The 23522-nt window shown below is 38.4% G+C and overlaps 2 protein-coding genes across 2 annotated transcripts in view; one reads left to right on the forward strand and one right to left on the reverse strand.

Annotated features, from left to right (window-relative positions):
- Positions 1 to 201: 201 nt before the first annotated feature.
- LOC134745348 (proteasome subunit alpha type-6-like) lies at positions 202 to 4492 on the reverse strand. Its single transcript, XM_063679370.1, has 6 exons — positions 4290 to 4492; positions 3798 to 3974; positions 2929 to 3084; positions 2083 to 2285; positions 975 to 1045; positions 202 to 326 (listed from the first exon to the last, which is right to left on the reverse strand). The coding sequence occupies exons 1-6, from the start codon at positions 4363 to 4365 to the stop codon at positions 269 to 271; spliced, it is 741 nt and encodes a 246-aa protein (XP_063535440.1). The 5' UTR covers positions 4366 to 4492; the 3' UTR covers positions 202 to 268.
- Positions 4493 to 4895: 403 nt separating this feature from the next.
- LOC134745401 (uncharacterized) overlaps positions 4896 to 23522 on the forward strand; it is a 40333-nt gene continuing 21706 nt past the window's right edge. Inside the window, exons 1-3 of the mRNA XM_063679442.1 lie at positions 4896 to 5220; positions 6104 to 6216; positions 6677 to 6817. Of these exons, the coding sequence (XP_063535512.1) occupies positions 5067 to 5220; positions 6104 to 6216; positions 6677 to 6817 (408 nt within the window). The 5' untranslated portion in view covers positions 4896 to 5066. The remainder of the gene's footprint in view (positions 5221 to 6103; positions 6217 to 6676; positions 6818 to 23522) is intronic.

The raw sequence follows: 23522 nt of genomic DNA on the forward strand, positions 1-23522 counted from the left end.
TGGCATTAAAGAGTATTAGTCATATTAAGCACTAATTTTTGTAGAAAGTAGGTTTAGTTTTGATGCCTTAAAATAAGGTCTAGGCCAGTGTTTCCGATATGAAATACTCTATAATACAATACTACGAGTACACAGCACAATATTATTACTAAACTTATACACGCAAAAATTAAACTTAATTAATAAAAAATAATTGAAAGTAGAAGTGTTTTATTAAAAATATCATTACAGTATAGATGTTTTGTTGTAATATAACCATAACCAGACCTTAATCCTTCTCAGCGATGGCCGTCAGGTGTCTCTCGATCTCGCTCTCTGAGAGCACACTGTAACAAGAAATTTGTAAATTAGCTTCAAGCAACTAAAACAGATGACGTACTTGCGTCAAAATTCTTTTCGTTGTCTTGTTTTTCATCATTTTCATCATTTATTTAATGCAAAAACCATGGTTATAAAAGGTGTTACATAGAGATTTGGTACATGGTCACCCTGCAAGGGCGTAGCAATGTCTTAAAAACTAGTTAAAGCTAAAAAGTTAATTTATACAAAACAAGATAATTTTCGTTACGTTGTCCCCAAAAAATGTGACGGAGTGGAGCTTTTTGTGTGAGATGAAAAGTTAGTGCTTGATAAATGGTTCCAATTCATTTTGGTTTTCTACCTTCAAGTTTATTTGTGTTTGACAGATTTATGTAATCCATTTTCTTTTTTACCTCAACAAAAAAGTTGATATTAAAAACATCACCAAATTATAGCAAGGCAGAAAATCAAATGATACTTTCATTCAGGTATTCAAATTCAGCACAAACAAAACATAATAGAATTTTGTGTTGGCTAGAATGTTTTGTTCAGGGGCTGCGTTAATTATCCAGTCCTCTTCGTTTCTTCAGTACAAACTAGAAAGAGGTGGGGTAGTCTGTCCAGCGCGTTTGCCTAGAGGGCCTGTTGGTAGTAGCACATAAAGTAGTACTTACTGGTAGTTGGGGTTCTCCTTAGTGACGATGCCAACCTCGATCTCATTCGCCCTGAAGTCCACAGAAAGCACCTGCAACAGAAAAGTGTATGTATTATTATTATATACGAATGCACAGGCAGCTTAAAATAGCTGATACGTGCATATCAATGTCCTGCACTTGTGTTCGGTCCATTCGTAAAATGTTTGTCGAGTCTGTTTTAAAGGAGTTAACTGAAGGCGCACTGATTACGGATTCGGGCAAACTGTTCCACACTTTCACTACACGGTTAGACAGGAAGTGTCGTCTTGGGTTGCTACTACTCTGCGTCCGTGCCAGCTTCAGAGAATGTCCTCTCAGTCTGTCATTCATATTCCGAGTGAAAATGTCACTCAACCCGGGTACGTTATAGTGTCCTGTGAGTATTTTGTATGTTTCTATTAAGTCACCACGTTGCCTTCTCTGCTCCAAGGTTGTATTAGCATTGGCATGGAAATTATAGTACAGTCGCCATCAGACATATCGGAGCGGCCGAGGTGCTCAAAAATATCTAAACACGCACTTTAGCGCCTTGACAATAGAGGCGTGTTCAGATATTTGTGAGCACCTCGGGCGCTCCAATATATCTGATGGCGACTGTGCCATTCAATTGAGGCGGTTGGTAAAGTTATAATACCATGGTTGCAATAAACGATTATGATTAAGATAATGGTAAGCTTCGGGTTGCTTGGGTGCACGGAGCTGATTTGTATTAGCAAATATTGTATCCCTACTAATATGCATGTATGTCACTTTTTTGCACATAAACAGGTTTACATAAAACAGACAAAACAAAATATACTAATATTATAAATGCGAAAGTAACTCTGTCTATCTGCTACCTCTTGACGCTTAAACTGTTGAACCGATTTTGATGATATTTGGTATGGAGATATTTTGAGGTACGGTACGGGGTACTTTTTATCAATCATCAGTTTATAGAGATAACTAGTTTTAGTCCCAAAACCACCCGAGATAAGTGGTAGACCTATAATTTGTCCTTTTCAGTTAAAAGAAATAATGGAATCAATCAGTCTTGAACACTACCGGGCCAGAGCAAGGTAGTCTTCGTGTATTCATAGTAACTGACCTGGCTGAGACAGGCGATGGCCAGCTGAATGGTATCATCGGTGGGCAGATCAGCTCTCTTCTTCAGCTTCTTCTCAAGGTACGCGCCCGCGTCCGTGGCCTTGGCGCCGGCTGCACACGCCTTGTACGAACAGTAGTAACCTGATGGGTCAGTCTTGTAGACCACTGGGCCGGTCTCAGGGTCGTAGGCAATCAGCATCATGCCTGGGGATAGATGTGGGTTTAAGGAATCTCATCTAGCAAATCGTAAATCGACATCGATCTGCGAAGTTAAGTAATATTGCTTTGACAAGTCACATTAAACATTTGTGACCTTTTGAATCAACTTTGTCGCTTACCATAAAAAGGACGAAATTTGCTTGTATCTTTATACAATTAACCTTTCGGAGCATTCTTATGGCAAACGACAATGTGGTACCTTTTGCTTGAAAATTACACATTTATCCCAGCTAACCACCTCACCCCATACAAATGTCTCTTTAACTTAAAACTCATAGTTTTCAGTATAGTATATCAAAATTTTAAAACAAGCACAAGCGTCTTTCATTGGTCATATGAACGATGATATGATTTTCTATATATGTGACACTCACTGACTGTCCTACTACAAGACTATAACACAGGGACACAGAGGTAACTTTTGCGCAGAGTTGATGGCTTCACACTGTTTTAAAGTACTTATTGCAGCCAAGTAGTCGCATCTCCGCGTTTTACGTGTACACCTGTTTGATCTCAGCAACTCAATGGCAGAGCGTCGCTGCAGGAACGTCACAGTCATATTTTTAGCGCTAGTTTGCTGCACTTGGACCTGTAATACAGCTATGTTGGGCAGCTTTAAAATACTTACTGCAGCCGAGTGGTCGCATCTCCGCGTTTTGCGTGTACACCTGACTGATGTCCGCTATGCGGCGACAGAGTGTCGCAGCTGGGACGTCGCAGCCATATTTATAGCGCCAGTTAGCTGCCTCGTAGCGGGCGCGCTGCACTTGGGACTTGCTGTCCGCTGTAACATTGCAATGTAGGCTTGAGCAGGGAAGAACATTCGGCTTAGAAAACAATATATTGAAAATGGTACTACATTGCGCAATTTCGTGTAACTGGTATTTCACTTATTTTATGTCATACTAGCTTTTGCCCGCGTCTTCGTCTGCGTGGAGTTAGTAATTTGGGTAGCTTATTATTTATCCAATTTTCTTTTTATTGGACCGAGCAAATTAAAAGTGTAGCGCAATTTATAATATAAGTAGGTACCGTTTGTATTAAATACTAACACTAGATTAAGTTTTTGCTTGTATTACTAACACTCCATGGATGCATTTGTTTGTCCAAAATAAATAAATTTTATTTATTTATTTTATCGATTCTCCATACATACTTCCACCCCCTTAAAGGTCTTCTGGGATAAAAACTACCCTATGTCCTTCCCCGGGACTCAAACTATCTCTATACCAAATTTCAACTAAATCGGTTCAGCGGTTAAAACGCCTAAAAAAATTATTATAAATGCAAGTGTTTCTGTCTGTCTGTTACCTCTTCACGCTTAAGCTGCTGAACCAATTTGGACAAAATTTGGTATGAAGATAGTTTGAGAGCCAAGGAAGGACATAGGATAGGTTTTATCAATCATATTCAGACGAAATCGCGGGCAGACTTATGATTATGCACTATATACATGAGTAAACAATATAGTATAATATCTAGGCATGATCTCCTCACCAATCATGCCAGTCATAACACATCCAATTTTCTCAGTAATAGCAAACAGGTGTGTGACGGAGCCAGGGTCCAACAGGCGGTCAGGAACCTTGCGTTGCGCCGCCACCACCGCCGCATCAGTGCCGCGTAGCGCCACGGACGTTAAACCGCCCTGGTTGATTGCTTTCAATGCATACTCTGAAACACATAATAAGTTGTCAGTTTTATAATCTGGGCAACATAATTAGACAGACATTAAGGATTATTTTAATGTAGAACTAAGTAAGCACTGTCAAGAAATCGGACTTTGCTGGCGCAATATAATAACCTGCAAGTCAGCTTATAATATATTCAAAAACAAGATACACCGGAAGGATCACACTGTAGGGTATTTGGATAAATTATTTTAATACATTATTGACTACGACGAGGAAGAAAACGCTGCAGGGTGTATTATATACTAGAGTAAGAAGAGCCCATCCAGGTTGTAGACTGAAAAGTTGATATACTTACCAACTTGATAAAGTCTTCCTTCCGGGGAGAAAATAGTAATGTGCCTATCAAAACCTGCGCTGCTCTCGCGTGCCATTATGTTTTTAGAACAATTTTCTTTCTAATATGTACAGTTTGAGGCAAAATTACTTTTTGTTTGACAGCCGCTTTGCAATGACAAACGAAACGCTTCAATTTTCCTTTCTCATCGCCGGTTTACAGAGTGCCTACTCATGACAGCTTACTAACCAATAGTAAAATTAGTATGCTAACAAATACTAACAATACGGTAGGCCGACCAATCACCGGCCTATACAGGTCTCAGAATAATAACCAAAGATAATAACTAAATGCTGAGGGCATGCTCCAAAACGTAATGGATGATGTTATTTTATGTTACTGAGGAAGTATATAATTCATTATATAAATTGAAGTTTATTGTAAAAGATTATAATTATATTTTTTATTAGTTAATTTTTATTATGTATGCCATTAAAGCAACATCACCAAATTATTTTTTCCTAAATGGTATCATATTTGACAAACAATCCGTTAATCCGTTTGATTTCGGCTTCACTCGCTATGTCAGCTCTGTCTTGTCTATGTCCTCAGTTGAAGTTTGGGCGGTTGACGGGAAGGTTGTGTGATTTTGAGTTTTGATTTGGATTTTGTTTCGTAGTCTAATTTCGTTTATTTTCCTGGTTATCAAATAAAATAGTTGCAACTTATATTTACATAGACGCCAGTAGTAAATACATATTTTTGTGAGTGCTGTAAACGTAGTAACTTGACGGCAAAATGCAAGAAACCGTTACAACCTCGACGGAGCGTAAATCTTTGTTGTCTTCGTTCCTGGATGTGCTGGAGGCGCAAGGCAAAGCAGCCCAGGCGGAGCGGCAGCTCCAGGAGGAACGCTACAGACGCCGTACGCAAAGGATCTACGAATACCACGGTCAGACCCTGTTTTGGTCCCATATTGCAATAAAATTCGTCGCACGTTATCACTAGCTCGTCGCACTATCAGTACTTAGGAATTATATTTGCATTACATTAACATTGTTTTTTAACATTAACTAATTTGGCCAATTTGTAAATTACGTATAATTTTGCTCCTTAGTTCTTAACATTTACTAGGTTTATTAATGCTACATGGGAATTTTTATTTGAATTAAACAGCATGCTATTCTAGTAAAAATGTTTATTTAAAATAACAGATAAAGGTTTTTGCTTACTATAACTGAAATTGTGTATATTTATAGATATTTTTTTTTGTGGCTCTTACTACCTCAAAAACAAGCTTTACTATTACATTACAATAGGTAGATATTTTCCTTTAGATAAAATAAACACTTACATGTTATGGGACCCCTAAAAAAATGTGAACACAATATTGTTAGTGGTAGGCAATGTAGACATGGACATAAACACAAAAAAATATGTATGAATGTATTCTAGTGTCTAAATGCTTGAAAAACCTGAGTTGTTTGCAATTGAGTTTCATTTTAAATAAGTCTTGTAATATCTAGCAGAAAGATGTATACAAAATTCTCATATACAAGGCAGTTAAGTTAGCAACATTAGTTTTAAAAAGTTTACTTTCTTTGGGATAAAAGTTTTTTAACTATTATCATACTTGGTTAATGTCTATATTTTCCTGACTATGACTACATCAATAGGAAGATTAGAAGGGTCATGAATCCCTAGTAGTCTACATATTTGTGTTGAACTGTCAATGTATATGGAAATATGACGGAAAAGAATGTGTTGGTGTTTATTTTTCATAATAAATTATAGATTTTTTGAAAATTAAACTAATAATTATGATTTGTGTACAGACCGACAACGACGCGAGGTAGTGGAACTGCGCCGCTGTCTGGACTATGTGTCGCAGCACGCCCATGTCCTGGAAACAGTGCTACGTGGAGCAGGCACCTCTGGCAGTGATGAGGTAAGTTTTGGAACTTCGTCATCATTATCACTCATGCCCATTGCTTGGCACAGGCGGCAGATTGGCAATGCTTTGAATTTCTTTGCAGACATATGGAAGTTTCCTCGCAATATTTTCCTTACTGACAAGCCTGACTGGCAAATCTAAGTAACCTCCAATATTTCGTACATACATAAGTTCCTTGAAGCCACAGACCGATACGAGCTGGTGATAACAAGTGTTTGAACCCCACACCCCTTTTGAATATTTGAAAGCCACACTCCTTATCACTCAGCTCTGCCACTCTTCTATCTTCAGAGAACTTATTCCAGAAACAAAATGAATTAAAAGTATTTTCGAGACACCGGCTTTTCTCGATCGTCACTATAGTAAAAGTACGATTTGAAATTATCAAATCACTCATAAGTCTTGCAGGGCCTTACCTTTACTTCCACAATATTTTTTTTAATTTTTTGTTTAGGTCTCATTGAGTGCTCACTTGGTTAAGCAAGCGGCGGGTCTCCAGCGCTGCATGGCGCAATGTGTCGCCAACGCGGCCACTATACGCTCCGCCCTGGCTTCTACCCACCAGCCTGTTATGGATGCCATGCTCGCCAAAATGGTGAGTACCTTTTTCAGGTCCCTCGAATGCTCACTTTGCCAAGCAAATACAAAAAAAAAAACAGGTACAAATGTCGCAAACGCGCCGTCCGTAAAACATAGACACGATCCGTAAGCGATTTGTTTCTATGTTTATTTTTTATCTTCCTTTTGACTTCATCTGAATTTAGTTCCTAAAAGAGACATCAAGATGAGTTAGACGATGTTTTTAAATGACGACCGTCTTGATACTTTATGGGCTTAATGTACGAATCGTTATAATGTAAGCCCACTGCAAATACATATAAAAATGTATAGCTAATTAGGTACATTAACTATTGTTGGAGAGTCTTGAGACTCGAGAGTTATAGACCTAGAAAACGATCGCGCGTAAGTCTACGAAGCGTTAGTTTATAAGATCTGGTGATTTGTGTACGACTCTGAATATGCGTTTTTCACAGATATGCTAAAGATCATAAAACCACCCAACTAAAATCCAAACTATGGTCCAAAATTAACTCTAATATCTTCGTTCAGGTTTGACTAATACATATTTGAAATTTGTAGTTTCAAGGCAAAATATTTTTATGAATGAAAGGAAAACTAAAAAGAACATTGGCATTGATATGTAATTACCTACCTATTGAACTTGTGGACCATTTAAATATATTTTTTAAATAAGAATATTTTTAAATAAATAATAACGTAATGGTGTTATGGAACTGATGTTGCCTATGTTTAAAGCTGTTCATATAGATATTTTTTAATACAGTTGCTCAAAAAGTGGTACTTTTTGTGGCTGCGTAGCGTGCGAGAAGCTCAATTTCTCGAACTAGTGCTTTTTACTTTTTAGTTCCAAACTATACTTTCGAAACGCAGTTAAAATTGAATTTAACGCGGAGCAGGTACCAGGGCCTCATGAGTTATGAGGAGGTGTCGTTGACCAACCCGCGCCGGGCCCGCGGCGGCCGCGGCCGGGGCGCGCACGAGTATGAAGGTATCGCGGGCTGCGGCAGCTCGCGTATCTTAGCTGTATAGGTACTTTTGGTTTTGGTTTGGTTTGGTGGTATGATTCTACTAATGATATATTAATTTATTATTTTTTCGCAATTGTATTAAAAAACGTCGTTTACAACACGTGTGAAATGTCTTTTCACACTAGTTGTAAAATTTACTATTATGTCATTCTAATAATATTCTCGATATATTATTATTTGAAAATTTTCGAAAGTGGGTTGCTCGACTCGTAACGTAAGTATAGTGATACTATACAATTCTTCCATGGGTTGCTCCTTACTTTCCGGCCTTTGTCGTACAAAGTATGGCTCTATTCAATTTGACTACTTACACCTACTTCTTTTATAACCAGGAACCACTCAAACAATACTTTGATGACGACGCGTTTTCATGACCTTTCATAAATGATCGAGTTTAATGGATTAACCACTATGTAGGTTACAACCAGTAAATATTGGGCTCAATAAACTTTTTAATGGGCGATGAAACTGTCGAATTGTCGATTCTTTATATTACCCTTCCACTATCAGAAAGGAAAAGTTGCGTGTTGTTACAAATAATCCGTCGATTGTTTCTCTTATGTTAATTTATCAAAACAAAGTTTCATAAATCAGATGCTCTGTCATGTCTGAGATTTAAAAAATTCACATGTCAATACATTTTCCAATCCATTTTCTTCACGAAACGAAAATTGAATACGTTAAGACGAAAGTGGAGGACCCGCGCGAAATCGCCTTTTCATACAAATGTAGGTAGTCCTCGTTTTCCTCTCTGGATATTACCATTATTGAAAACATTTTGACACAATTTGTTGTATATCATATCAACCATAGCTATGCCCCTACGTTTATTTTTTTTGTCGAATTTTTAATTATTATAAGAGTTAGAAGCATTTAAAAATTTGTATGAAATCTGTTTTTCGCTCCTAATTTTTACCGTTATCAAAATATTTAAAACAATCAAACTTAGGGGCACAGCTATGTTTAATATACATATACATCCAATTATGTAAAAAAATATCATAATGTATCAATATCCAGAGAGGAGAATGGAGACTACGTTTGTATGGAGAAACAGCCGTCCCCTTTCCTCTTAACGCTTTTCACTACGTTAGGGTTGATATGACCTGCGATAATCAGGCGCATTGACCCGTCCGCCGTCAGCTAATTTAATTTACCCGACTTACCCAAAATGTTGTAACCTAACAGGCGAATTCCGTCAAATACGCCTTTCATCCGCAGAGCTTTTCAAAGAACCCCATTACCGTGATTGCTCCGCAACAATAAGTAATTACAAGACTCAGGTTAAACTGAAAAGGTGTAACATACAGACTAACCTGTGTAACTTTACAGCTAACCGGTTCATCGTTACGAGCAATATATATATTTTCATGCCATTTCTATCATAAACAGCGTTCTAGAATTGATGACAGTCGTAGCGGTATCTTCGTTATACCATTAGGAAACGTATAACGTCAATTTACATTCGAAGCAAAATTAAACTCTTAAACCCTTGCTAAATGGCTTAAATAAAAAATATTGCATTTCAAGGTACTGTTATAGACCTTATATAACTAACTAGCGAACCGCCCCGGCTTCGCACGGGTAGTTCAACGAATTTACACAAAACCTTTACAAATTATACATATAAACCTTTCTCATGAATCAAGAGTGATTCATAATACCATACATTACATTATTTGTGGTTTTTAATAGATAGAGATCTATTAAAAAAAACGCATAAAAATCCGTTGGGTAGTTTTAAAAATCTAAGCATACATAGGGACAGACGGACGGACAGACAGCGGAATGCGACTTTGTTTTATACTATGTAGTGATTTTGCCCTAATAACAATATATACCTAGTTTTTCGAACGGTGGCATACCGATAGGTTCGTTGTTTTCACCGGACAAGTGTCCGTATTGGGCAAGTTGGGCAACGAACAACGATGTCTTGTTTTCTTGGGTGTAGCTGTCGGTAGCCACATAAAAAAACTGAACGTAGTCGTCCAGAACGATACGGTGAAAACAACGTACGTATACAAGCGGCCAAAGGGTACATTTTTTTTAACCCTTTTCTATGTTTAATTTCTAAAAATAACAATAAAGATAACAAGTATCCAATATGAAAGGCGATCGATCAGCAATGAACGCCTAAACGGGTTAATGACAACACGTAGGTGTTTAGTAATTACGAGCTGGTGTGTAATCAGGCGTGGGCCTTTTCTCGCTCGATTACCGATTGTCTCCGGTTCCCACAAGACAGAAACGGCGACACGTGGAACAATCTTGATTACTACTATTTTACCCAGTTATATAGATGTATATAAGATTGTAAAATGTACTGACTTCAGCCCATACTTGCGTGCAAAAGAGACTAGTCTATTAGTGCTCAGCGGCATAGCTATAGCTGTCCCAAGCCTCAACACACAAAAAAACCGGACAAGTGCGACTCGGACTTGCCCACCGAGGGGCCCGGCAACAGAAATACATCATCTGTGAAAATTTTAACTGTCTAGCTATCACGGTTAATGAGTTACAGCCTGGTGCCAGACAGAGAGACAGATGGACAGTAGAGTCTTAGTAATAGGGTCCCGTTTTTACCCTTTGGGTACGGAACCCTAAAAAAGGCTTGGAAAACTTGATAGAAATGGTAACACGACGAACAGAGATGCCTCAAATCGATTCCATTCCTACAATATCGAAAGGAATAAAGCTGTATCGGAATATTACTCCCGTAATACTCGTAAGGTTCATATCCCTTTCCACCCCCTAACCAAGGATAGGTAAGTGAACGATTTCCGAAATAAAAATATCATTTTTGGTGCAATATCGCTTGTTCCAATTACCTATAGTGTTTTAATCGAAAAATCTAAGAGAAGTTTGTGGCCAATCAGGTACTGTTTGTATTATTACAAACCAATTGTATACAAAAGGCGGACCTAACTGCTCCATAGATATTCTATACCGGTGAATCTAGTATTCTAGACCTACTCGGTAAGGTGTTTTGGTTTAACCAACTTGTAAACAATTCACCAGTTACTTGTGGAGCTACAAACTTGCAAGCTCATTCTTAACAGTTCCGGGTTCCCAAGGGCTACCGACAAAAACCATTCGTCTGTCCACTTCGACCAAATTGCGCCCGCTCATTATACGGTAATGACATCCACTAATGACCCATTAAGACCCTAAACTTGGCCTCAGCCGCGGAAATATTATGAAACGACGAAGTAGGTATAGGTAGGTAGTAGTTGCACAAAAAGTTTTTCAAAAACATGCTCAGAATTTTAATCCTCATGATCACGATGATGATATTGTTACCACCTCTAATCAACCGGTACATACTCGTAGGTGTACAGTCGCCATCAGTTATATCGGAGCGGCCGAGGTGCTCACAAATATCTGAACACGCACCTAGCGCCTTGACAATAGAGGCGTGTTCAGATATTTGTGAGCATCTTGGCCGCTCCGATATATCTGATGGCGACCTTACGTACCTTTTGACGGTTATTTCCACTCATGTGTTTCCTGTTTACCTAGAAAATGTCACGGCAGGTCTTTGCGTGACATTTTCAATTCTCGTTGAATGCGTTCTCGGGTCAACTGAGACACCCTTGAAAATGTTAATTGGACCTAGATTCAGTGTTAAAAAATATAATTTCAATGTGATAGAAAGTTTAGATTCACGCGTAAATTTCATTGATATTAAATACTAGCTTCTGATTCGTTACTATTACCTACTTTTTCACTCCGGTTATCCGCCTCCTATTAATTTCAGGACTGTAAGCAGGACCATATTTAAGTACCAGGCATTATTCCTTGTATTGAATACCTCATTAATCCGTCATATTATTGATGTTAGAGGCGAATGATAATGATGATTAGGTACCTGTACCTCCCTGTATTGTGTTATAAAAATAAATAGTACTTTAACTACGTACGCTAACTACGTAGTTTAAATTATATTGATAGCTAAGCAGAAACTAGATTTTCTAAATACAATTTCAATATGATCGCAACACCTCAGCGGACAGCGCATTTTTATACACAAATCCCAGTTGTGCTTCCCCGCCAGAAACACGACGTTTTTGGAGACCACAACCCGAAAATAACAAATCTTGACCGCAAAATCGGAATGCGCTTCATGCACAGCCGTGTACGGGTTCATATAACGTTTTAACACAGAGACCGTCGGGGGTTGTTTGCCTTTAATTCATATTTAAGCCGAGGGTCGGCTAACGACCTGCAAACACGGCAACACGTCCTTAGACTTGAAATTTCTTCTCATGAACAACATAGGTTCCTGCATTATAATATGTTACACAACGAAGGCCGCAAAAATATCTGACACGACCTTTTTTGCAGAGCTATAAGAGCGTGTCACATATTTTTGCGACCTTCGAAGAGTAACATATTATTGCAGGTGACTGTACAACTTGAGCTAAACTTTATACTTTTCTGTCTACAGATACTTCTATTTATTTGCTGTTCTTAGATTATTTTAATTACCTACCTACAGCAAAAAAGAGTAACTTTCCAATTATTCCACGTCGATAAGTTAAATATTTTAAAAATAGACCTCCAAAGCGGATAAAAAACATTAGATCCGCGTAAATTATTAAAAGTAGGCACTCCCATCTCAACCATTGGAATATGGAATAGATAATCGAATTTAAACTGTTGTGAGACATACTAACACACAAGTAACAGATAAGTGAGTCTAAACCGTGAAATTATTTAGTGTTGGAATAGATATTCCACTAAGACATTAACGGGATAACAAAAATCACGATTTTCGTCAAAAATTATCTAATATTCGCCAAGGCCGATCCCATAACGATTATAGTCAATAATATCCGCCGCCTTATAAATTATGCATGCTATTTATATAGTTTGAAGCAAGTTCAAGTGGTTATCGACGTATCGAGGCGTCCTCAAAAATTTTTAGTAACCATGAGCGCTATTCGAAGTTTACAAATTCGTTGTACAAATTATATAAATGCGAAAGTAAAGTTCTGTAGTCTGTCTATTGCAGATGACATTTGGAAGAGAGTTGATCAGTTTGAGTCTCGGGACTCCCGGGGACATGGGATGGGATATTTTTTATCATGATATTATTATCATCTTACGCAGACGAAGCCATGGTTAGAAGCTATTAGTTATTGATATGTTGTATTAAGTATTACTCGCAGCGCATCTCAGTCACACCGTTATATAAGATGAAATGCATGGGTGAATGATGTGGCTGCCTTCATGTCTACGCATTTTCACCTTTTTCACTGGAACAAGGTGAAAAGGTATAAGTTTAACGTATTTATGACCGTGACTGTAGGTACAAAAGTAATTCACGCATCCGTGTCATCGATTACAGTTTTAAGGCCGCCCCGTGAACTAGAATCGGCGATGATGACTGCTTGTTAATACGTCACCATGTCACCAAAGTATACACTTTCGAGTCTTTCGACATTATTTGACAGGATCTTTGTGTCCAGTCATATAATGAGACTGCGATTTTGATGGTAGGAGTAGGAGCAATAAATGCAAGTTTACTCGTAGAGATTTCTTTGGCCCTTTGGCAAATTTTCGGTTTTTTTCTTGAGACGTACATTTGTGGTTCGGTTATTTTTCTTGTTAAAGATATTGTTAAGTACTAATCTTGTATAAATAAATGAAAATTTGGGGACAATCTTACTACAGTTACTACCCTAGCTCCAAACTAAGCAAAGCTTGTGCTATGGGTACTAGGCGATGATATAGGTACATACCACGTACATACTTATGCCTATAGATAAATACATACTTAGATATATCCATAACTCGGGAAAAATATTAGTAGGTGATAAACGCATGGCTTACCGGGATTCGAAACGGGGCCTTAGTTCAGTAGGCAGTGTCTGTACTGACTGACCAGACCAGTATTCACTTATATTCTTTCGTCGTGAACATTTTATCAAAATTCACGATCTGGACGCCGCGCCGTAGTCCTTACCGAAATGATCTCTCTCCTCGCGCCGTCGTAACGACGGCCATAAAAGCAACATGTTTATGTATGTCTCGGTCCGCGACATACATCGGCACAGGCTTGTCTTGTCTCGGTTTCCGGATTTCCAGACGCATCCGGAATTAAACCAGGATCCGTTTTCCGGAGGGGCTTTGCAAGCTATAACTTCAGAGATCTGTGGTTGGTCACAACTAACAGGCCAGTAACTAAAATATCTGAGCATGTACTTTAACGGCTTGATAAGAAAAGCTTTTTTCTGATATTTGTAAACACCTTCGCCGCTCCGATATATCCGATGGCGACTATACATATTTTGTTTTTTTTATTATTCGAAAAGCTCCCCTTTTCGCTCAAATTCAAAAACGCCTTACTGCTTTATACCTATTCATTTCTATTTATATTTTAAATAAATAAATAAAATAAAAATAAATAAATATTAAGTATATAGGGACATTATTACACAAATTGACTAAGTTCCGCGGTAAGCTCAAGAAGGCTTGTGTTGTGGGTACTTAGACAACGATATATATAATATACAAATACTTAAATACATAGAAAACATCCATGACTCAGGAACAAATATCTGTGCTCATCGCACGAATAAATGCCCTTACCGGGATTCGAACCCAGGACCATCGGCTTCATAGGCAGGGTCACTTCACTACCCACTAGGCCAGACCGGTCGTCAAAATTTATTTGTCTACCTGTGAAATCATGTGTAGGTATTGTTGACTACCTATGTAGTTTGATATAGTAACCCTTTTTTGAGACTTGTGAGTCTTGTGACCTCGGAACTAACGTTCAGTTCAGACGCAGCCAGACAATTGGCCATTAGTCGCCTCGCCCGATACATCCCTTTATTGACCTCCGTCTGAAAGGTAAATTGATCGCTGATACGATCGGTGTCGTGTTTGGGTGCCAGTTAATTTGATCCGTGTTAATATTACCCGTGTGTGAGTAATAAACTGACTCCTTCATTACGGTGGGTCCGTTCGGCAAATCCATTTGCCGGGTTGTGGGGGATAGATAACCTCTAGCTGCCCGAAGGCCTACAAAAAGTCCTACGCAAGGTATCACTAGTTCAGGGTTTTGTAAATTTTATCTTCATATATGGTGTTTTGAGATATTCTGTAGTACACGCAGTCTGGCTTGTAAAAAATGACTCGAAATTTATTCTTTAATTTTCTTGCCTATCCATCCATCCATAGAAGCCTTTAAAGCGCCCATCTTCGCACGTAGACCTCCTATTCATTCACAGACTTGGAATGGGTCATTGCCATCTGCATCCGTTCTTGACGGTTTTTTGACGAATGTCCCTTCCATCGTGCTACTTTCTTTTTATATTTGTATTGTACTGTCTGTAATTTTAATCGATGACGCTCAGTGCCCTGTTTGGGTGCGATACGAGCTAATTGGGTCCACGTTAATTGCCCCTGTCACCCGTGTGGGGATTACAAGACATTGACCGTCCGATTCTGAAACTTTAATTATCCTTTAGCCGCACACACACAACCAAAACATACCAACTCAAATGATTTTTTTTTTCTTTTATTTTCCTTTGTCATCCAACTGTTGAATACCTACCTAAGGGTAATTTACACAAAAAAATAATTTAAAAATTCACCGCGTTTCTTGCGGATTTTTTTTCTTTGTGTGATCGCGCTATACCTAACATAACTATGCGATAATCTAATTCGCTACATTGTAGGTCGATCCGATTACCGATTAGTTGTACGAGTACCTAATCTCGTATGATTACAATCGATTTGTAACACGGTAAGATAACGCGTGTGAACTTTTACTTTATCTATTTCAGCGTGTAGTGAAGAGTTTCTCTTGCTATTTTCTACAACTTTGACCAATAACAAACGTATAAATATTAGATTTTTATGAAGCAGACATTGAATGCGAGAGAATATTGTTTGCTATTAAATCATAAATGACCGTTAAAACGTCCCGTCGCGACTTAGGTCAGTGCACTTTTCTTTCACACAACTCCTTACAATATATTTTATTTATACCGTTATTGTATAATGATTGTGAGAAAATTTACAAAATATCACGTGCTATTCATAGGTTAGCACAATGGTATTCCAAATGAAGTCTGTTTGAATAGAAGTTGTACTGTGTAGCGTGCGAAATCACCGCGAGGTTCAACGATCACACTGTATCCTATCTTATTTAACCAAACTATTAGTTATTTTTGGTGTTGGCGCGAACAATGTCAATAAAACCATTGTGGAACTAGTTTATCTAAGAAGTCGTGTTTTATTAGTTAAGACTTGTGGTTGAGGTTGAGGTAGCGTTAAACTTCGAGTTCGCACATTGGCTCTGAAACTTATACAATATACGTACAGCTAAAAATTAAATTTGGAAAATCTGCTTCCTACAGTTCTCCCAAAGCTATTGGGGCATCGCACTCTAGACAATGAATTTTTCTAATTACTATATTTTCCTAATTAAGGAATTACTCCTTCTCGAGTTTAAAAAACATTGTGATTGGGAGTTTAAAAGGTCGTTGCCCTGTAGCGGACGGTGATCAAATCACGCGCTTTGCCAAGTAGGTGACATTAGCCAATTGAAGGCAATTGTAATTAACACGGTCTCTACCTGTGACCCTCTGCCGTCACCACTGTTGTGGGATATTTGCGGGCAAGCATCTTATACCTACATACGTAATTAGGTACCTACTACTTATAATTACGTTCACATTATTTATCATCTTCCTGATTATTTCTAATAGTTAATAGATAGGAATTCTCAGTAGGATTGTATAGTTTTTTACAAAATTCGTGTGACCCCTGCCGAATTTCAGTTGTGGGTACATATTTAACTTTATAATATATAGAGGTACTTAACATGTTCTGACTAATTGGTAGAAAATGATTGATAGTAAACTATCATAACAAGAGGGCCTTCCGCGAACCTCGTTAATAGAAATTTCGTTATCTGTCCATCTACTGTTGTTACATTTTGAACAGTACATAGGTATGCATAAATAAAAAACATCTAAATAATAACAGTAGTACTATAAATATTGTTTTTAGACTTTTAGAGCTCATCACTGCTCTCACGTAGCAATCGGAAACAATTAGCGAACACAAACACAATTGATAGATTATTTTACTATTTTAAGTTGGCACATTTGAAAATGCGCCACGCGAAACACGTTTAAGAAGATCGTCTGCCTTATGATCTTGACTTGCGGATAATGTCATCCAAATAATTTCGAAAGCTTAGGCCGTAGGTAGGTACTTCACCCGCTGACTGTGCAATTTCTGGCTAGTGTTGTTGAACTATCGGCATTCAATTACTCATCCTTACTTTCCGAAGCGAGCGTGTCCGCATTGTCTGCGATTGGTCGCACCACCGGATCGTGACATTAAGAGTTCAGGGCTGTTACCCCATCGCTGTTCCTCTCAGAGAAATAAATCGAGACCTCAAGAGTCGTAAGAACTACTTAATTCGGGTTCATACTTATATTCTTAAGTCTGAAGCGTGTGCTCTATAAGCAATAGGAGCCCAACGGTATATACAGCCGGTGTTGAGTCCCAGTGGATTCAATAGGGTAAGAAGAACAAGGACGGTTCTCTAGGTTACAGACATTCTACTTTAGAGAATTGCTGAAGCTCTTAATGTAATTGATTGCCTATTTAGGAAATAAGTATTATTGAGTTAGATTAATGTAATGTACCTACCACATCATTTCCCGCGGGAGTTTCTTAATGTGTGTTACTGGTTACTGTGTTGTGGAAAAATTACTCGTAACATGAATATATTCCTAATCTTTCTCCATCTTATAGTGTATCCAGGCTGCTTGTTTACTTTTTTCGCAGCTCGGGATTTTCCATGTTTACCTTCACTTTTTTTTTCACATCAATTCGAAAAAGGGCTTTTTCTGCCCTGCTAGGAGGGATCAAAGTGGCACTTTTCTTCCCTGCTAGGAGCAGGAGGTATCAAAGTAACACTTTTTTGTTCTAGGACACTATTTTTACATTTTTTCACATTATTTTTTTAGCTTAAATAATAGTTTTAAACATTATAGTTACCTCATAGGTGATGTGAAAAGCAATATGTGTCACATGGTAGCAAAATTATTTCCATCTTGGGCGTAAAACACTTGAATCCCTCACTACGCTCAGGATTCTACTTTAGAACCCCTCGCTACTCTCGGGATTCTATTATAGGATCCTTCGCTTCGTTTAGGATTCAATTGTACGCCCTCGCCGTAAATATGTAATTTTGCTCCCTTGTGACAGTTGTGACATAATCTACTATTTTCACCATTGTGGTTTACCTACTAATAATATAAGTCCAGGGTCCAGGGGCAAGTCGGTGCTTAGCAGAGTTGGCTTGCCTTGTTTAGAGACCTGTAGGACTTATATCCTACCGGTTTAACGCTTAACAAATAAGACAAGCCGGTGGGAATCGAGTTCTTTGAACAACCCTTCACTGCTAGGGTCCTTATAGTATTTTAAGTTTACTCACATATATTTATTTTAAAGGCTTTGCTATTCCGAATAAAGATGACACAGATGTAAACTAAACTGATGGTGTGTTTAGTGTAGATAGTACTTGCAATGCAAGCCGGTGATTACTTATCAATCAACCGGTAATTAAACACAGCGATTAGCGACGGCCATCGACCCCGTGCGGCTTTGCAATTTAAACCAGTTCAATGAATTGAGTTCCAGGTGATTGTCGCTGTTGTAATCTTTGTTTTGTTCATATGCATCTGCAATCAATATCAGTTACGTATGACATTGATGGTATGTATGTATGTACTACGGTATACGGGAAAAATTAACGCCGTGTGTAAATTAAGTTAGAGTAGACTAGAGTCTTCATATTAACGGAAAGAAGTGCACCGCTCAGCTAGTACATATTATGTACCTATGCCATTAAAATTTGAGCAGCTCCCTCGATTCCTCATGGATCCCATCATCAGAACTGGATTTTGATAAAAATGGGACCAATTTGTGTGTATTACAGAAAAAAAGCAGACTAAGATCATGGTGTGTATCATTCTTTTCTTATTAAGAATCACCAATTATTTGAAACTTGGGCTTTATTTTAAAACATTCAGTCAATTACGGAATTACGTAATTAAAATTTTGAATTTCGTAACTAATTACGTAATTGACATATCCGTAATTTTGGAAGCCCTACACCGCTGCGCATAGGCTTCTCTCGATAATCTCCAAAATTACCGGTCGTGCATTGCCCTCAGCCCCTCATTCAATATGTACTTCCTTGCGATCTCAAGATGTTTGTTGCTCCTGTCTCCGGTACGGTAGATCGGGTAGATGTTGATATGTGCCTCCCTAAGGAGTGTAAGCATAAAGGAAGGAATGGTAAGATTGATACGCTTCTGGTACTTAAGCCTCCGTAGCTCCGTAGATCGGACCGGTGTTACGAAAGGTCGCAAGTTTGAGTCTTGCCAGAGGCGTGAATTTTTCCAGTTTTTATATAGGTATTTAAAAGAAACCGACCAAGTGCGAGTCGGACTCGCGTTCTAGACCGCGGGGCAGGAACAGATTTCCATGACCAATCGCCTCCTGGGCGAAAACTCGTATAGTGGTTAACGGCTATGTATGATGAACCCTCGTGAACGTCAGCTGCCGCTCCGTTGGTGGGTTGAGAAATGGCAGCAAATAAAGTCTATAATTTTTTTTTTGTTATCGCCTCCCTCTTGATACTTTGTCAGATGATAGTTTAGATGCTATTGTGAATAAACAAAATCGTCAGCCGATTGTATCGCTGTGGAAAGACCGCTGGTCACATGAACATGTAAAATAATCTTTTCAGTCATCGCGGACGTCAGACTTTGTCAGATGATAGTTTATATGCTATTGTTAATAAAACAAATCGTCAGCATGTTGTATCGCGGTGGAAAGACCGTGTTACGCGTTTCGTCGGCTGCCATTCCTCAACCCACCAACGGAGCTGCAGCTGACGTTCACGAGGGTTCATCATACATAGCCGTTAACCGCTATACGAGTTTTCGCCCGGGAGGCGAGGACTGACGAAATTTGCGCCTGGCTCGCGTTCTATTCCAAGGGTTCCGTACATTACACAATTTTCAACAATGATATTTTTTTATGTGAACACGACGCACGAGTGATCCTATAAGGGTTCCGTTTTTTCCTTTTGAGGTACGGAAGCCTAAAAATTGTACTGTAATCGCTCGCAGACGTTTCTGCTTGATAAAAATTAGCCAAGCGTAATTAATTGTAAGGTTAGGTATGTCCTGAATTCCTAATATATGAATAAGGAGTGGCTTACTACTAGTTATCATTGTCTAAGACTACGCTACGCTCGTGAATAAAATTCACAAATGGGCATGGACGTCTAGACCAGGGATCTCCAAACCCCGACCCGCGGGCCAAATCCAGCCCACGAGGCGTTCCAATCCGGCCCGCAGACAACCAGTTCTTGGGGTTATCAGCAACCAGACACCACCAAATTAAAAGAAAGATTCTGAGGTGCAATATGGCCCTCAGGTAAAAAAGTTTGGAGACCCCTGGTCTAGACTATTATGCTTCCGTATGCAATACAAGAGACTTATGACGTCCGCGTCTATTGTTGCGATGCATCGACCGTTTCAGTATGAAATTACAGGACATGTTGTCTGTTAAGGCGACTTTATCTCGTTGCCGTAAGGTTGAAAATTGGTCAGTGAACTTACAACGAGAGTGCAAGCGGCTGCGGTCACTGACGTAACGCCGGCCGCCGCACGCGCCGCTTTTGCGAAACTGACGAAGTGTAAATTAGTCATCCGTCAACGGGAGCTGGTTTCGAGTTAGACAGATTCTCATTAGACTTTTAGAGTTCCATAGCACAAATGATAAAACGTAACCGTCATAAGTTCACTGGTCTTATCTTGGTATAGGATCTGTCCGTTCCGTTACTCCCAAGGGGATGTCCGTTTTTCTCGGGTCTGAAGCTCGTTAAAACTCTCATATTGGTTCGAAATGTGTTGGTACGTGACCAATCGTCCCTTTACTCCCAATAAAATCTACATGTAAAAATATATTTAGAATTATTATGGTAGGTAATCATGAACTTCGCTTTAAAAAAAAAGATTTCTTATTGTTGCTACCATTTTTTTAAATATGTAGTTCTCATAGTTTTATTTCATGAGTAACTATCGCGGTAACCGAAGACAATATTATGTAGTTCTAATTAATGGACCTACACATATATTACAAATGATATGAAATATTCGGAAAAAAAATCATTAAATATTTTAATTTAAGATTAGTTATTTTATTTTGAATGTATTTTTTATTGTGGATATTTGTTTAAAAAAAATTAGATTAAGAACATATTACATGAAGATTGATTGATTTTAGGGCCCAACATATTTAATTACGTTCGATTGCAACGCGAGACTGGCAATCGAATATATTCTGGCTTATCAGGTCGATGTGTCAAACCCTCAAGTGCAATCGGACGACTGATGATTGAGTGTAAGAGAGTGATAGAGCGAGAGATGCCTGTAAGTAGTATTATATAAGTATAATTAATATTGTTTTGAAAATACTTTTGTACCTAATGTATAAGTAATACTGTCTCTCAATTTGTGCCGCTGTGGCTCTAACTGTTAAGGTACAATTGTCAACTTAAATAATAAATAATAATAATAATAAATAAATAATAAATAAAGTCACTCAATCACTGAGTAGGCACTAGGCAGCAGGTTATTTCTCGATGGAACCATCGTATATTCGTCGCTCGCACTTGACACTTCACGGTAGCACGGATATCAGTGCGCGCGGTAAAAAGTGTCACAATAAAACGATAGACAAAAGGCACAATGGCGGATAATGTGTGGATTTGCATGTAATGGCCGCTTTCTAATGGGCGCCTTTGTGCGCTGATGGGGGTGAAAGTACAGGACCACGCGTGGGCGCCCAATGTATATTTTCATAAAGCTTACCTACGGTTTAAAGGTACCGTTAGAAGCTTTGTGTACCTAAAGGTATTATATAAGGACTTAGCGAAATAAGTTTTCACTTGTAGTAGTAGTAGTAAATCACTTTATTGTACAAAACAAAAATTGATAACATGAAATTCATATAAATTTAGGTACAAAGGCGAGCTTATCCCTATAAGGGATTTCTTCCAGCTAACCTTAGAGTAAATGAGTGGAAAATTCGAATTAGATAGATAGACAAACTTACAGAACGTACAATAATATTTAAGAAGGAAAACTACAATATTAACGTCTACGAATAACTAAAATACATCAATTGCATTATGCAATAAAATAAATATGTACTAGCATACATAAATATATAGTACTAAATAAATATTAAATAAATATATATATATATATATAATATATAAATAATATATATATATATATTAGCACTCAACCAAATCACAGTTCGTGGGAAAGCCAAAGCTTTTTCAGATTAACTTTGAGTGATGCTACAGACCGGGAGCGTTTGAGCGACAGGGGCAACTCGTTCCACAACTTCACCGCGCGCACTGTGAATGAATTTGCGTACGTTCGAGACTTATTCGAAGGGATAGCAAGCGTAAGATTAGCACTAGAACGTAAGCGGTGATCACTTCCTTCAGCCAGATAGTTAAATCTCTCGGTTAGGTAAGATGGGGAACAGGGGTTGAAGAGTATGTTGAAAAGCAACGACAGAACATGCACATCCCTGCGCTGGCGGATCGGTAACCACCCGAGCTGCTTACGAAAATTTTCACAAATTTTCACACAACGAAGTTTTCACTTGTTTATGTAGTTTTTAAATATGTTCTTTTCAGGCCCAACTGTGTAAATATTGTCTTTGATTGCAATTTTGCCTGCCCCTTATGTGGGCATTTTAATGATATTTGGGTGTATTCCCGTTTGGCCCCGTCTCATGTATGGCGGAGATAGCCGGTAATCGGTACACCGATAATTAGTTCACTTGGCACCCGAATCAACCTCTATCTGAAGTCTATTTTGTTCATGTTCATTAATTAAAACATGTCTGTATTTCGGTCTAGGTACCTCTTCTATTTACGTTCTTAAATTACATTGTCACAGAAGCTCGGAAATGGAAATGTGCCACCTGAGTCCCAGCAAACAAGCCGTGGACGTTATTTAGGCGATTAAGATGGGATTAGGGGAAAGTAGGTCGCACGGCGATAGCGTATCACTTGTATCGCGACACCGAATTCGCGATACGATAACAATGTTTGCCCTTACCCTGAACTCAATCTATCACAAAAACATGGCATTGTTTTGAACGATAGTGCAATACAAAAATCAATACCATAATGTTACAGATAACATGATATTGGTTTTTGTATTTTCAACTTGAAATTGGAATGTTGCCTTATTGTAAGCCTCGTCACGTCGGAAATATAAGAAGTTTTCGTACCTCGGTGCTCCTGCCTCCTGGCATTTTGAATTTGTGACATCTCTATGATATCCCAAAATTAAACCAACTTCCTAACTTTGTACACAATACTTTACTAACTACTGCACTTATACTTACCTACTTACTTTGTACTGCACTTATAATTTAACGTAATTCGGTTAATACACTCGAGAACAATGAAAACGGGTGACGTTCTATAATAAAAATAATATAGTGACCCGTTTTCCCGTTTTCACAGCTCTTGGGTGTATGTATTTTATAACACTTTACGAACGCCGTCTCTGAAGCTGTAAAGCGGTTAGGTCCAGTCTGGTTCTAGACACT

The sequence above is a fragment of the Cydia strobilella genome, chromosome 11 (genome assembly GCF_947568885.1).
Source record: "Cydia strobilella chromosome 11, ilCydStro3.1, whole genome shotgun sequence".
Lineage (NCBI taxonomy): Eukaryota > Metazoa > Arthropoda > Insecta > Lepidoptera > Tortricidae > Cydia > Cydia strobilella.